The sequence below is a fragment of the Varroa jacobsoni genome, unplaced genomic scaffold (genome assembly GCF_002532875.2).
Source record: "Varroa jacobsoni isolate VJ856 unplaced genomic scaffold, vjacob_1.0 scaffold_273, whole genome shotgun sequence".
Taxonomy (NCBI): Eukaryota; Metazoa; Arthropoda; class Arachnida; order Mesostigmata; family Varroidae; genus Varroa; species Varroa jacobsoni.
The window spans coordinates 59967-75793 of record NW_019213175.1 but is presented as its reverse complement, the minus strand read 5'-3'; the positions used below and the strand labels follow the sequence as shown (position 1 = coordinate 75793).

General features: G+C 38.4%; 1 protein-coding gene and 1 long non-coding RNA gene across 3 annotated transcripts in view; one reads left to right on the top strand and one right to left on the bottom strand.

Moving 5' to 3' along the window:
* The first annotated feature begins 11552 nt into the window (after positions 1–11552).
* Positions 11553–15827, top strand: part of Sec31 (COPII coat complex component secretory 31) — an 11735-nt gene continuing 7460 nt past the window's right edge. The window contains exons 1-5 of one of the 2 annotated variants that reach the window (XM_022830427.2): positions 11553–11644; positions 13424–14117; positions 14297–14719; positions 15008–15295; positions 15457–15714. In XM_022830427.2, the coding sequence (XP_022686162.1) occupies positions 13446–14117; positions 14297–14719; positions 15008–15295; positions 15457–15714 (1641 nt within the window). In that variant the 5' untranslated portion in view covers positions 11553–11644; positions 13424–13445. Of the gene's footprint in view, positions 11645–11940; positions 12191–13423; positions 14118–14296; positions 14720–15007; positions 15296–15456; positions 15715–15827 lie in introns of those variants that run through there. The other variant, XM_022830428.2, reaches the window with a different exon arrangement.
* The window catches only part of LOC111258875 (uncharacterized), a 4623-nt gene continuing 2832 nt past the window's right edge, over positions 14037–15827 (bottom strand). The window contains exon 3 of the long non-coding RNA XR_002679245.1: positions 14037–14104. This is a non-coding gene — a long non-coding RNA (uncharacterized LOC111258875). The remainder of the gene's footprint in view (positions 14105–15827) is intronic.

Sequence of the window (15827 nt, the reverse complement as noted above, 5' to 3'; positions counted from 1 at the left end):
TTGCACGCATATGTATGGCGCTTGAATGAAGTTAGAATTAGATTTAGACTTAAATTAAAGTTATTGCTGATAGCGAACAATATACAATATTCAATGTAACGAAAACAACCACGAGCTGACTATTAGATTTAGATAAGTGTAATTATATTACTTCAGCTATGAGTTTCGTGGTTCCTATGTTTATGCGGGCCAGATTCATCAGCATGAGGCTGTCATAAAATGCCATGCCAGCAAGCAGCTTAACGCATGCTCAACATACAGCTGGAGTAGCCATTGCAAGGCAGGAATAATCCCAATTATCGTTTCTATTATTTTATAACGAACGAATTTATCTCCACGGTGCACTTACGCAGTAGGAAGACTACGATTGTAAATCTACAGACGCGATACAGAACAGCTGTATTTGTATCATCTTTTTTAATTGCCCAGTCAACTTTTTCCTCTCTGATATAGCGGATTGGTGAAGACAAACTGTTTGCATTGGACTAACTTTAAATCACTGCTATATTACTTGCCTGTGCATATTGCTCGTTTACCAGTTGAGGATCGTGAGATCCCGTTCCAGCCGTTGGTTGTCGATCTGCGGTTCCCTGATGCTGCGAATGATGGTGCGTATGCGGATGCGTGTGTTGGTGCAGTGAAGCCACGACACCCTGCGGTGGTGAAGCCATCTCGAATACGTTCGCAGTACCAACTGGACCTTGGCCTCCAAGGGCCGATACCCCCATGCCTGATGCCTCAAGGCCTCCGGGGGCTGCTACGGCTAGTGAATTGAGCCCGCTAACGCCGGTGACGCCGGCTGGTCCTGCCGCTCCTGGAGGCGCTAGACGTTCGTCGTAGCCGTAAGCTTCAAGGTCCCCCGGTGCAAGGCCGGAGGGCCACACCACGAGCTCCTGACCTAGAGACATTGCGGGAGCTTGACCGTGGTCGGCAGCTCACAGAGGTGCTGGGTCGTAGAACAACATGAGATTACACCCGGGAACCGTTCGGGGTTGTCCGTGACAGTCATTCATTTTGGTAAATCTTTCACTAGAATTCGGAAAGCAATAGCATGACGTGACATGAGTGGTGCAGTCAATGAGTGGAAGTGACTGAAGAAGTAAAAATTTGCAGGAAAAACTTGCTGATCTTAGTAACAACAATGAATGCACATAGCTTACTAAAGTCAAGTCGATATTGCCAACCTGATATACTTAAATAAACATAAAAGTGCGTTTTATTGTTTACTGGAGAACACTATAATATACACTGTATATTATATATATATATGGACATATAATCTTTATATATATATATATATAAATAATATATATAAATATATAAAAAAAAATTTAAAAAAAAAATAATAAATATACAAAAGCTGTAACATAAGAATATACAATTTAAGCTGTAGTCGAGATATAAACCTTAAGCTCTAAATAATGGTATATAATTAGTTTTTTTAAAAGCATTTTGCATAATCTTCTTCTTTTAAGCAACTTCTTAAGCAACTTTTTAGGCAGTACCCACTTTATTTGGATAGTTGATTTTCTCCTGAGGTCAGTTTATAGGATAATCTATAAAATAACCTTTTACATAATAATTTTGCTGTTACATGTCATCTGTCAGAGTTAATATATTTTTTCTGTGATTTATTTAACGTTTTCTTGTGTTTATTAGATGTATTGGTCCATTTCTTTTTGGGTACGGAGAACCACATGGTAAAAATCCTCATCTTATTTAATTCATATTTTGAAATATTAACAGTTATTGAGGGTCAATGGTAACCCATGCTGATCGCCTACAGTAATTTTCATAGGATCTGTTAAACGACCTAATGCTCTGCTTCCCTTAAAAAAAAACTACCATTATCTTTCACCTCTGACTTTATGAAAAACTCAAAAAAGAATATATTCTTTCTTTCTAGTTATTCTCTCAGCAATGAATGAATAATTCAACAATTTATATTCATTATCCCGTAAAAGGGTTATCAGACGATTTCTCGATCGATGAGGGTTGTGACAAATTATTTTGCTTTGTTAATGAGTTTTATGAGGGTTTTAAGCCATGTTATCTTACGATTTTTCTGTGCAAACAACGTAGCAGAAAATGCAAATTGATTTTACCAGAGATGACAACAATCGATTTTATAGCGGTTCATCGATCAGTTACAGCTAAATAGATGCTCAAGTATTTGTGGAGTTTATAATATTTTAGTAACGCTCGCGAGCTTATTGACTACCTAATTATCGGAGTGTCTTCAGTTTTTCAATCGCATTGGGTAACTTGATCAAACACTCTGTGCCAGTGAATTATTTCTCCATTTCTTTCCATGTCACATGCTATAAAACAAACCCTAGAGATAGCTAGTTTCAAAATTATCAATCGAAAAACACCACACATAGTACACGCAACAGCATGCGTACATCCCAGTGTTAAATAGAGTGCTTATACCGATAAGAAAATGATCGTACTACGACTAATGGCTAATTGCATAAAGCAGTGCAAGATGTATCCCGTGAACAGTCGCTCTTCTAACACCTTGGCTCCTCTAATGCAGCATTACCTGTAACACTGCTACCCCAAAGTAGAGCCATCATCGGCACTGATTTTAGCAACTCCTTTATTTGACCGGTTTCTATTAGCAGAATAGCAATATGTGGCTTAGCGGTGTTCAACTATGGACAACTGGCAGTCAGTAAGTCAATGGCAGCACTGGTAATCATTGATTGAATCATTTACAAGTTTTCGGGCTTTGAAGGCTCTAAACTGTGCACACGTTTCCTGACGCTGTTAAGTTCAATATATACTGTTCCATGTATACGCTGTTACTATAAGGAGAAAAGACGTACAAGCCGTTGGTTTACGTACAAGTCTGCTAGGCCTACTTACAGGTCGTAATCCATCTATATTGCATTTGGCATCGTTACATTCTAACGTGATATCAGAGAACTATCACGTACCTCACTAGAATATGCAATGGGATCAATTACGGCATGTATACGGTTACTACGAACGTCATAAATAGATCATTAAGATTAAGTAAACTTGTACTATTTGCAAAAGACGTAATATTAATCACAGTTAATCAAGTTTTAATAGCAATAATATCAAGTACATATTGGATGCTAGCACCACATTAGTCACTGTGATAATAAGTCCGACAATTTCATTTGCTGCAAGCGGTATCTCGGTAGCGGTTGGCACTAATCACGTTACCGACAAGGATGGCAACGTTCTCAGCTTTTATACCTTTTTATACAGTCACGGTAAAATGATAGTTGTAGATGAAATGCTAAATTTGTAGTAGTTTCCTCAAATTTGATAGGAAGTCTTAAAAAATAATTGTCTTTCATTACTATTGTTAAAATCGCCAATCATCTCAGTAATACGTACACGTCTACCAAATGCGTTAAGTACTTCCTTTATACAATTGTTAACAGGGATCATTGTCCCTGCTTGTACACCTTCCGCAGTTATCTCTCCAATAATTAATGCCGTGTGTGGTGCATTACTAATAGCTACAAAAGGAGGGCATTTAGTAACATGAGCTTATGCTAAAGATACTGTGGTTGTCATTTGGTTTACTTTTAGATTTCTCATATATTTGTTCTTCTACACTAGCATCACTTAAAACAGCGGAGCAGTTACCTAGCGTCGCATCTTCTACGCGCCTATACCAGTTTATGTCATGTTTATCACACTAACAGCTCCAAACAATCAGAGATTTATATTTAATTTGATGACCTTTATTTAGCTCATTATACCACAGACTGACGAATATGAAAACAGAGCTATTAGTGCATTATTTCTAGAGCAAGCTTTAATTTAATATCATTAGTTAACATAAAACGGATAGCACTAGTTGCATAAAGGAACGACGAAATTATACTCAAGCTATGAATGGCGTTCGCAATAGCCGTAGATCATTAATGGCTACAAAAAAAAAAAACGAGAAATTAGTTATGATATCCTTAGAAGTTTCAAATATCTTCACCTGCTTAAAAATGCCGTACGTTTATCTCATTGCACTAACGGTATTATGTAAAGACAAATTTGTCAACGTCAAGAAACATTAATTGAAGCATCAAATATAGTTCCTTTAAAGCGAAAGATCATTTATATTGGTAGAATAGAGACTTTAAATGCAATAATGCATTTATTAAACATTGACGTCATGCACATGAAGGTCTTGATTAACCACCTGAAATGCCAAAGTTTGATATGACTTGCTTTTGGCCAAGATGAATATATTCAGATAGACTTTTTTTTTTTATAAAAACAGAGTAAAATAAGTTAACAATTATTCAACATAGATATTTCTATTAGTATTTTCAACTATGAAATCTATAAGTACACCCGTTTAATTAAAGCTAATCGTCAAAGAGTTAACAAATCTTACTGCTGCAAGTGAGCAATCTAATGCCACTAATAACATGGAGCCAACTGCAATAATCGCAGCTATTTGTGCTGCCATAGCTTGAGAAACTTTAACTCAGTACTACCAGTACATACGTACTTGGTCTACTTAGCTCACAAAAGAATTCTATAGAACTAGAAGATGGTACGGAAATTTGCTTTAGGGTCCCAGATACTTGATACATTTCTGTAGATTCAGAATAAGCCCACTTTATAAACGCTCAAATGTTCAAGAGACCGGGTGCAGTAATTATTTTATTCGTAGAAATCTTCTAATTCACCTAATTTGTAGAATATGATTGTACCATTTACTCGTGATGGCCTAAACGATAAGACCCGTAAAGGACTAGATAGCCTCTTTGCACATGGGCGATTAGAAAATATAGCTTGAATGCTCGAACTTATATTGCAGCAACTAATCACAAGATTTGTCATATAGTAGTAGGAACCCATTTACGTCTGAATGTTGATTGCAACATTCGGCGATTACCGGTAACTACATAAACTAATATCGATATAGAAGCATTCCTTCGTACAGAAGGAAACCTAAAAAAATGGTAACGACTATTACATTTACGTCGTACATGGTACTGATTCTGGCATTAATTTTACTACGTCACTTAATAGCAAGCACAACACCGGCTCTACAGCTAGCAGCAATAGCTTTCATCGATTTGGGGAAAATGTAGTTGTTATTCCTAACCACCCGTTATTGGGCTTTATAGCCAATGGTATTTGCCTGCCTCTGTATAGTGTTTTACCCTTTACGGCATACACTTTCGGAGGTTTGGTTTACCCTTAAAAAAACAGCACCTGTATTTGGTATCATTGTGACTGGAAGTAGCCAATATATGCCATTTATAGAAGACACGTTAAGGGTAAATAAATTGTTGCTAAAAGATGATGAGTTTACAGAAGGTAGAAATGAAAAAAAAAATCAATATTTCAGGCGCTCTAGTTCCACAAATCTGAAAAAAATATATATGTTAATGCAAGAAAAAAAGGCGCCTGATCTCGATGCGAAAAACCTAGTGCAATTAATTTGTTATCGTTCTGGCAAGCTCCAACAGTAGCGGTCACGTATCACAAAATGACATCAAGGCCGATTGTAATAGTGGTTGTTATATTTTAGGAAAAGGAAAATATACAATTTACGATATAAAATACGATTACTAGGCCTCACTTTGGTGCTTATTGCTACACGTAATACTCCTAATCGCAATCGCGGATGTAGCTGCCCACGTAGATTTTTTTAACAGCTTTAATGCAGGAATACCTCATGTATTTTAACATTAGACAGGGTATCTATAAATACGCTTACTATAGATGAGTAGTACGCAATAAAAATGCTAAAACGCTTACTCGAAGATCGTTTCAATAGGCTCAAATTAGAAAGCTTGCTGAGAACAGGTCAGAAATTCAACATAAAACTGATACGGACAATTAATTAAGCTATCCATATAACAAACGACACGTAAAATCTCATCAGGATTTCCACAAAATGACTGAAGTTACGCAGTTCTACTCTACATCCATGTCTCCAGCAGTCAATTAAGATTATTCTTTATTCATAAATTAATTTTTATAGTAGAAAGCAAAGCCAATTTCAATTGGACCATTGGCCTAAGTCCATGTGTTACTGCGCTGACTGCTCTGATTTCCCGACAATTGTTAAAACGATAGCTGTCTACACAAAAGTTTTGCAAGTTTATTATTAACAAATCGTAAAATTGCTAAATGTACATTCTTGATATAAATGTCCATCATCGTTTGTAGTCCAATAAATTCTATAAGCAATTTAAGAGCTCTTTCCTTAGATAACTGAAAGTTGGCTTTCCATTATCGCAACAATCTTCCGCATCATTGTGATACACACTGTAAGTACACTCAAACTTGACGAATAAACATTTTTGTATTATATCAGTAAAATGAACAATTATACAATGAAAACCTATGCTTTGTATCTCTTAAATACGACACGTCATTAAAATAAGCATTATTATTGATTTTCATTGATAGATTATTCACCAAAGGCTCTATTCCTTTGTTTCTAACACGACTTTCTAACAAACCGTTCTTCATTTTCTTCATAGCTGTTAGCATACATAATTTTAACTTAGAGCTATTTTTATAGGTTTAGCAGCAGGATCTGACATTACATCTCTGCCATAGGAGTATTCCACATAAGCCCATGGCACTCCCTGCGATACCACACATTAAACCAAGTTGCAAAATCATTTAGCACTACTATGGAAACACTAATACAGGTGCAAAGCACAGTCAACGCGAGTAATGCTATACTATATTTAAATAAATTCATTCAGAAACCTTTGAAAAACCTGCAGTAAAGGGTACAGCGGTAATAGGCATAAATTGCCTTCCAGCTAATTTAAATTTGTCAATCCTTTTCCTGTCAAAGCTACCAAGATGGCTAGTACAGTTTAGCAAAGCTCATATTTTAGCTATTATTAGTATAGTATGGAAGGAACTGTATCACAGAGAATAGGTATTTAGTACCCCATTATTCTAGCTTGGCAAATTACCGTCACAGTAGAAAACAAAACAAATCAACATAATACTAGTAACCCACCTGCCGGCTTTGTTATGTAGCCTTTCCATAATATCTTTAACTGGGTAGAAATATAAATCGACTTCATTGCTGTAAATATCAGTATGACTATAGTAATATTTCTAGTCGTTAACTTCCTGCTACTCCTGGTAGAACTTGTACTTAAATTAACAGCAGCAGGTAATAACAATATTAGAAACGCTTTTTTTTTTTTAGCTCCTAACGTATACTCTTTCATTGTTTTTATGGACTTATATTTGCATTACGATAGCTATAGTTAGTTATAATTTATTATCTTATCTTAGCCACTACAGGGGCTACTGCATGCATATATGTCTACAATACTTTTCTAAATATAAGACACCAATGCTTTAGCTAGATTTTTCAGCACTGTCACCATCAGGTTCGTACCTAATAGGCATGAAGATATATATATATGCTAAAACGATTGATTTTATCAGTTCTAAAATAAGCATTAGCTGCACTATTGTTGACGGTATCATTTTCTGTACACATGTTGATCTCGATGCTTACCAGTAGGGGTAATGATGCAGTCAAAAATGTTAGACAAAAATTAGATTCCTCGTTACTACTATTATTATTATTATTATGATCTGTACAATTTAAACTCAAAAATGAGTTTTGCTTCGCAAGATCTTCAACAGCTTTTTTATGAAAATAAGATTTGCATTACTATTCAAATCTTAATTATATTATTGATATCTAGATTCAGCGTAAATATAAGATAAAAGAAGTGTGTTGTAGGATCATAAATAGGCAGTTAAGTAAAGTAGGCCTTCTGGTACGGTTTCAAAATCGCTAGTAAATTGCATAGTTACATTCTACATTTATCTATCAGTATGTAGTAGTGCCTCAGTCAACCTTACTGTAATCTATTTTGCTAGTGACTTTGTAATCTGCGACTGCAATACCTAGCCATATATTATTTTGAAACTACTTGAGACATCCTAATGAAATAAGAAACGGTCTTCTAAACTTACAACAAATCTATCTATATAAGTTGTACGGTATAAATCAAATCAAAATAATCACTACATAAATCATCTTTGAGGCCAGTGCCTCTTAACTATATCACCTAGGCTGCAGGCATATTTGACAAATGACTGATATAATCAAATTCTGATTCAACAGCAATAATTTTATATTTTTTTTTAAATTTTTATTATTAAAAAGCATCAACGTGCATTATAAGAACAAATAAATAAAGAGTCTGTATTTGCTTGTTTTGTAATTCGTAAACGTTCTTTGCAACGCTTCTGATAAAAAATGTACAATGATCGGTTGTACTGATACCTTTGATACTGTGTTCTGAAACTATTTCTATTATTGTTATGTATAAGCTGCTGTAGATTCTTTCGTATAAATGAAAAATGCAAATCTGTCAACGGTAATAATCTAAGTTTGCTCATAATGCTTTTATATGATTTAGCTATTTTATTTAAAACTTCTAATAGCTTGAATTTGTCTTACATTCACATGCACCCATGCAAGATGATCATTTTTTCCTTTGAGTCTACACCTGTCCTTTCAAGCATTTTTTGTTGAGTAGAGCATGGTGCAAAATATATACCACTGCATATGACACTTTCTTTGCTGAGCTTTACCCTCATAAATGTTGCTCATCCAGAGGCTCAGTGCTCGCAAAACCAAGTACAATAACTAATGTACCAGTTCACGTACCGTCCGTCACCTATTGCAATAGCGCTTTTGACAACGTTTACTACCGATGTGCTTCACAGACAACTTGTTGTCCCCCAGCTGCGGCTTTTGAATCCACAGTTATTCTAGCCTCATCAATTGATGTGAAATTAGACCTATAATCAGAACTTTGATTATCCCAGCGATTATGTTAATCACTGCAAAATTACTGATTAATACAAAACATTGTGTATCAGTGATCGTATTTCGACTACCATATAAGTTTTTTAAACCAGCTATTCAAGTCCCAACTGATCACATTGCATAAACTGACCTAGTTGATGATGTAAAGTCTACCCCCTTTACTACTATACTATAGTACAGACTGATATAATTTTGGATGTGTTAGAAGTTAAGAGATTTTAATGATCATACTTGTATGTAAAAAATGTAGTTATTCAGCCAGTTATGCAGTCGGTTACTAGGAAAGCTTCCGTAACCGATGTCTTAATCACCAAGGTAGCAGTAACTTGCCGTAAATGAAGTTATTTATGTGCTCCTCTGCTACATCTGGAATAACAATAGCTTATTCTACAAATGAGTAGTTTCACTTTATTGCCCTGTACCTAACAAAGAATCAGTATTTCTAAATCTATCCTGAAATTATTGATTTTGATTAGTTCGCAACCTATTGAATAAGGAAAGTAATATGTTGCTGACAACATCTTTGTGCTCTTGATTATCAGTAATCAACATTATAGCACTCATTCACAGCGTTTGTCAGCACTAAAACACCAACTCTCTCAGTCTAGGAGGACCGTTCATATAATTGCTCAAACACTCATAAGCTGTCACCCATCATTAATTATGTAAGGTGGTACTAGTTTGTTGTGTATATTCTGTGTTTTACTGACGTAGTACGAAGCTGTTCTAATATTTTTTGCAGAAGGAAATACATTAATTCAGTTTACAAATTTTTTTTTCACCCTGTTGCCGAAACTAATGCTTTTCTTTATAGAAGCTTAAAATGCAATATTGTTGCAAGTCAACTTATATGAATGTATGACATCTTGATTATATTTCTCGTAACTCTCCCATGGAGCCTACCCAATCTCTAGCAAAAAAAAACTAAGTACAAAAAACATTTTTGTTATAGTACCAATAAACAAGTTATTAAGTTCTCCAATTATTATTATAACGAGTTATTAAGTTCGAAAATGATAACTACTATATAACACACTACAGCTAATACTTTGATCCGAACAACCGTATTTTTTGATGAAATGCATCTATTATTTTACCTACTCATACATGCAAGTCGCTTCATGAAGTTTTTTGGGACATTTTATCAGAGTTCTCAAACCGAGTAAGCTTAAGTATCCGCAGCATTGAGTGCGCTACGAAATTCTACTCATTTTACAATTAAAAAGATACAGGTAATCTATATAGAACAATCGATACCAGCATATCGTCTATTCTATCCATAATTCAGTTTATGTATTCTTATACATAAACGAAATTATGGATAACATTGGCGGTGGCATCGAATCACATCCCGATCATACAACAGTTTTGTTCGGTCGTAAACTCGTTGTTACCACAGTCTAAATACAGATGGCTCGTTTGTTTAGCTTTACATAAATTGCTCCGTTGTCAATCAACCTTGGATATACCTCACGTTCAGAAGCAGCGTGTAAAGTGGATCACAGCAAATCGGCACTCACCAAGTAGGGCTTTCTTCACTCAGGTCCTGCTAGCCACAACAACTTTTTGTTGTTGAGTCGCCATTACATGGACTAGAACCAAAGAATATCCTGGATTCTGATCCGTACAAATCACAAAATTAATCGTCAGTTAATTATCGTAATCGGCCATCCATTGTTCTTCACATAGACACGTCTAGCAATTGCTTATCAGCATAAGTTCCGATGCCACCTACTCTCAACCAGCCTTCAGGCTCGACCGAAGGCATTCGCTACTCACACATGGGCTCACACAAAACACGGAGCCTTCTCTCTCTCACCCGTCACCTTACCTGCCATGGAATATTACACAGCCCAATACTGCCCTCTCCCTTTACATGGATACATTGGCCACAGACAAACCACAGGCGGCCACCACGCACATTAAAGAAGGTGTCACTTCAATCGATCTAAACAATAATGTCTCTCAATAAACAATAATGTAAAGATCTCAAGACTGCTCTACTCCGGTCGTCGTATCAGACCGCGCGGAGTACCAGTCGCGATACAGAGTCTGTACAAAGAAGCAATGAGGCGAGTACAAGAAGGCATTTGGATTTTTATGTTTCAACTGGCTTAGCCAGGCACACGGCTAAAAGTCTCTACCAGAATGAAACGAATCGTGTGTCTATGCCTGGTCTTGAATTAAGAACTCCTCACTAGGCGTTTGTAACTTTAGTATCAGGCAAATACGCTGGCACTGTGTCATCATGGGGGCGATAAGGAGGCCCGGCGTGATTGGTAGTAAAAGGCAGAATTCCATGACCGAAGCGCGACTTGACTATCTTTCGTATTGTGTTCCGAATCCTGCTGCGGTATAAACATATAGGGGGTTCTAACTTTTTTCCTAACTCGCACAGAGCAGAGCTCTCGATGCCTAGAACGAAATGAAGCTTCTACTCTCACCTTCGAAGCTAGATCTCCTCTCGTATCCCTAACATTAACAAGCAAGCACATTACCACTCTACCATGACGGAAACTTACGAGCACCTAGACGAGCGACCATTGGCTGGTTGCAGCTGCATCGCTGTATGAATTGTTGATGGCGTGTCTGCGGAGCAACCGCGCCGAGCGATCAGCTGTTCAAAAAAGTGGCGCGCCTCCCCTTGCCGCCAGCCGCATCGATACTAGAGTCTCTCTCTTGACCTGTTCTGTGTCTATTACCCACTGCGGTGCTTGCCGTCAGCACTGTAGCAACGTCACATAAAACATCGACACAGCAGCCGTGCTTCCCGACGGTCTGACGCTGGAGTGCTCTAATGTTCTTAAACAGCAGGTAAGCAAAGAAAGATAGAAGACTTATACATTTTTGCGCTTTTCGGACACACGAGGATTGATTGCGCGGTAGGGCAGTAGCTGGATGTCGCGAATTACCTCATGTGATACCTCCCATGGAATTGAAGTAGTCATTTTTCCACTCCCTTCTGAAAAACGAACGTGTTAACTTGAACAATTTTACAGCAAACAGTGGCTGACCTGAGAACGGTGTCTGTTTGGACGACGTGAACCTCTACAGTTGATGTCTCCCAACCTTTGGACAAGATTTCGATTAGTCAGTCACGCTGTCGACCAGCTGGACAGCGGTGATAGGATCAGTGGTGCCTTATTGTTCCTTTTTCAAATATAATTACCCCCTGAGCAGATGATAACAGCGATCAGTGTGATCTATGCGCTTCTACTGTAAATGCATTAAGCTGAATAGTTGCGCCCCTAAGCAGTACGTTAGGCAAACAGGTGTTCTTCTAGGTTAACTCCTGAGGTTGATTCGCGCGCATCAAGCTTATCGGGCTAGGTGTCATTCAATCTGAAGCGCCATCATCAAGTGAGTCTTCTGGAACGAACCAAAACGTCAAACATAATCTAACCCTTTCATCTCTGTGTCTTGTTGATTATTGCCGGCAATCACCTGACCGATAATTAAGACAATGCAGTAGTGTTTAAAGCATATGCCTATTGTGTACAAAGCTCAATATGATCTTATATGGTTGATAAGAAATGCTCGCGTAAGACATTTCGATCTTCGATATGTTAAGTCATATTAGTGATAAAAAACCAGTATGTTTTTCTAATACATAGGCGTAAGATATCTAGTTTATTGTCGTCAAACGATATTATATATGAATGAAGTTATATATGGAGCTAGGAGTAAATAATGACTACTTTTTTTGGACCGTCCATCCAAAATGATTTATTATTTAGCGGTAAAACACGCCGCTGAATGAAAGACTTTATGCCGTAAAAATTATGGCTACAAGTGGAACATGTGTAAATTGCTCGAAATAAGTTCATAAATTGTGAAGAAGAAAGTTATACCTATGTTCAGGTTTATTCTAATTAAGAACTCTGTTACGGTGAGCATGTGCCTGAAAAGTCTGCTGCAATGTGCTTCGAAACCCTAACAATTAGAAAAAGAAAACGCGACAAGTGAGTTATTACACCGACGGCTGTGGTCCAGAAAAAGAAACTCATAACGAACATTTTTTTCAGTCGTGGAGCTATAGTTGTTGGCGGAAAAGACAAAGAATCTGTTTGTTAGGCTTGACCGCTGTAACAGCCATTCAATGAAATTCGAGCCTGGATAAGAACACCTAGTTCAGCCAATACGCGAGTTAAAATAAAATCATGCGTATTTAATCGCATGGGTCGCGTACTTTAAACCTCTAGATAGATGTACTGTAGTGTATGAATATATTGTCGAAACTAGCGACTGACCTGTTCAGTTCGAATGACCCGTTAAGCTAACTTCAAATTCTATTTGTTAGCCGTTAGATCGATCGCTATCGACTTGAAAATTACGACGCTACGGGTCACACAGAAAATGTATGGTAATCATATTGACGTAGTCTGGTGTGACGCTACTACCCGTTGGATTCATCTATATTCTGCTATTATGATGTGAAGTGATCCGACTTAACTAGCCCAGCTGCGTTCATTCGTTAGTAGTCACCTACACTTGCTTTTTGGCTTGTGATATGCCACGACTTTCGCTTAAGAGGCGGTGGGCTTTGGTGCGCTTGACGTAGATGGTGCCGATGTGTTGCTCTAATTTTTGCAGGCGGTGAATCCGAGTGGTCAAGATGAAGATAAAGAGCGTAAACCGCACAGCGAATTGTGCCTGGTCGCCCAAGGATGTTCACTGCGGGATTTTTTTGGCGGCTGGAACGACCGCACAGCAGGTCGATGCTTCGTTCAATACCTCATCGCAGCTGGAAATCCTGAGTTTCGACGTGACTTCACCTGACAAAGGGCTCAAGCCGGTGGCGCAAACATCGTGCGAGCATCGTTTTCATAAGATCGTCTGGGGTCCTTTAGGCATTCAGCAGGGTAATGCCCCTTTAGGGGTACTGTGCACAGGCATTGATAACGGCTCGGTGCAGGTGTTCAATGTGCAACGATTGCTTGATAACCAACAGGCGTTACTGGCCGCTTATAAGACCCATTCCGGTCCGGTGCATTCGCTAGATATGAATCCGTTTCAGTACAATTTGCTAGCTTCGGGTAGTCGCGAAAGCGAAGTGTACATCTGGGACCTGAGTAGTCCGACAGCACAGCCATACACACCCGGAACACCATGCCAACCAAAAGAAGATGTGGTGTGCCTTTCCTGGAACCGACAGGTCCAACACATTCTAGCGTCAGCTATGACCACTCGTTGTGTGGTGTGGGATCTTCGCAAAAGTGAACCGATAATCCGGGTAGGTGAATCCTCCTCAAGATTTCGGTGCAAGGCTGTTACCTGGAATCCACAGGTTAGTGTGTTTGGGATCAGTAATGTGCATTTAACTTGACAGCATATTTATCAAAGAGAATTGTAATAATAACATTAGAGGAATAAGTCTACTGACAGAGTTCTCGGTACAGCGAGCACGGTGATGATACTACATATTGCAGCATGTCGTCTTTTGCGTCATTTGCTGTAATATTACAGGTAGCAACCCAGCTCTGTTTGGCTTCCGAAGACGACCATACGCCTTGGTTGCAGATCTGGGACTTGCGCTACGCGTCATGGCCTGTCAAAACTTTAGAGAAGCATCGCAAAGGCATCTTGTCGCTTGATTGGAACCCAAAAGATCAAGACATGTTGCTATCATGTGGCAAAGATTCATTATTGTGCATCTGGAACCCGAATGGCACTCAGGGATCAGAGCTCATTTCCGAGATTCACACCAGCTCCGACTGGAATTTCGAGGCGCAATGGTGTCCACGTAATCCTGCCCTCGTTTCTACGGCGAGTTTCAGCGGCGAACTGGCTGTCTACTCGGTTATCGGGGGCGAACAAGGTGGTGCTGGGGATGGCGGCCTTAAAAAGGCCCCGTCTTGGCTTAGTGGCGGAGTGGGCGCACAGTTTGGTGTAAGTATGACTTTGTGCTCATAAATTTGTTATCATTAGCTGCTCCCAGTTGATTCTCCATATTAAAATGGACATCTTGTCATCGTTTATGAATTATTCTTGTGCTATAGGAATAACAATTACACATTTCATCAACACGTATACGTCAAGAATGTGCGTTGACAACCAGAGATCTAGGTACTGCCTCACATTGACGAAATTACAGCTTCCCAAACGACTAAAACCAACTTGTTCCGATATTCAGTTTTACATTTCTTATACTTGAAGGATGCTCCTATTTTATTTTAGTTCGGTGGCAAATTGATCACGTTCTCGAAAGAAGCAGGCTCTAAAGTTGACGTTGCCCAAGTAGTAACAGACGAGGTGTTGATCGAACGAGTCAAAGAGATGGACGAGGCGCTCTTTAAACCATCGACTCATGATTTTGATAACACGGAGGGCCATAAGCAGCCCAATTTCTGGCAAAAGAAACTTGTCGGAGAAGATAGCCGTCTTTGGCAGTTCATTCAGGCGCTTTGTGGAGACAATAGAAAAAGTCGATTACAGGAACTACTAGGTTATCCCGTACAATATCAGGTATGTACAGAAATTAACAACAAAATAATATAGAGAAGACATTCTCGATAGTTATTACCCGTTCTGACAGAACCGCTCAAGCACATATTTCTGCGATTTCGCTATTACTATCACGTAACTGGAGCAGTTTTTGTTTTTGTATTTGGCTCCATCGTCACCAGGGAAATGATTTGGTTGAAGATCTAGCCGATGCATTCGACGAGACCGTCCAGGTCAATGGAGGATCCTGTGTTGGTGAGACCGCGTCGACAAAGAAAATCGGCTACGCTCTGGTTTCCGGCGATGCACGACGAGCTGCCGAGCTGTGTCTTCATAGTAAACGTTTCGCAGAAGCTCTGTTTCTTGCCGACTATGCCCACGACACTGCACTCAAAGAAAGCGTGCGCAAAGAATTTCTCAATGTTTATCGAGCAGACTCGGTATGTAGCTACGTAAAGCTTTTTCGAATGTATAAGGAAAAACGAAAGTTTTTTTATATTTCGAGAGTTTCCATCGTATATATATATATATATTATATATATATATACGATGG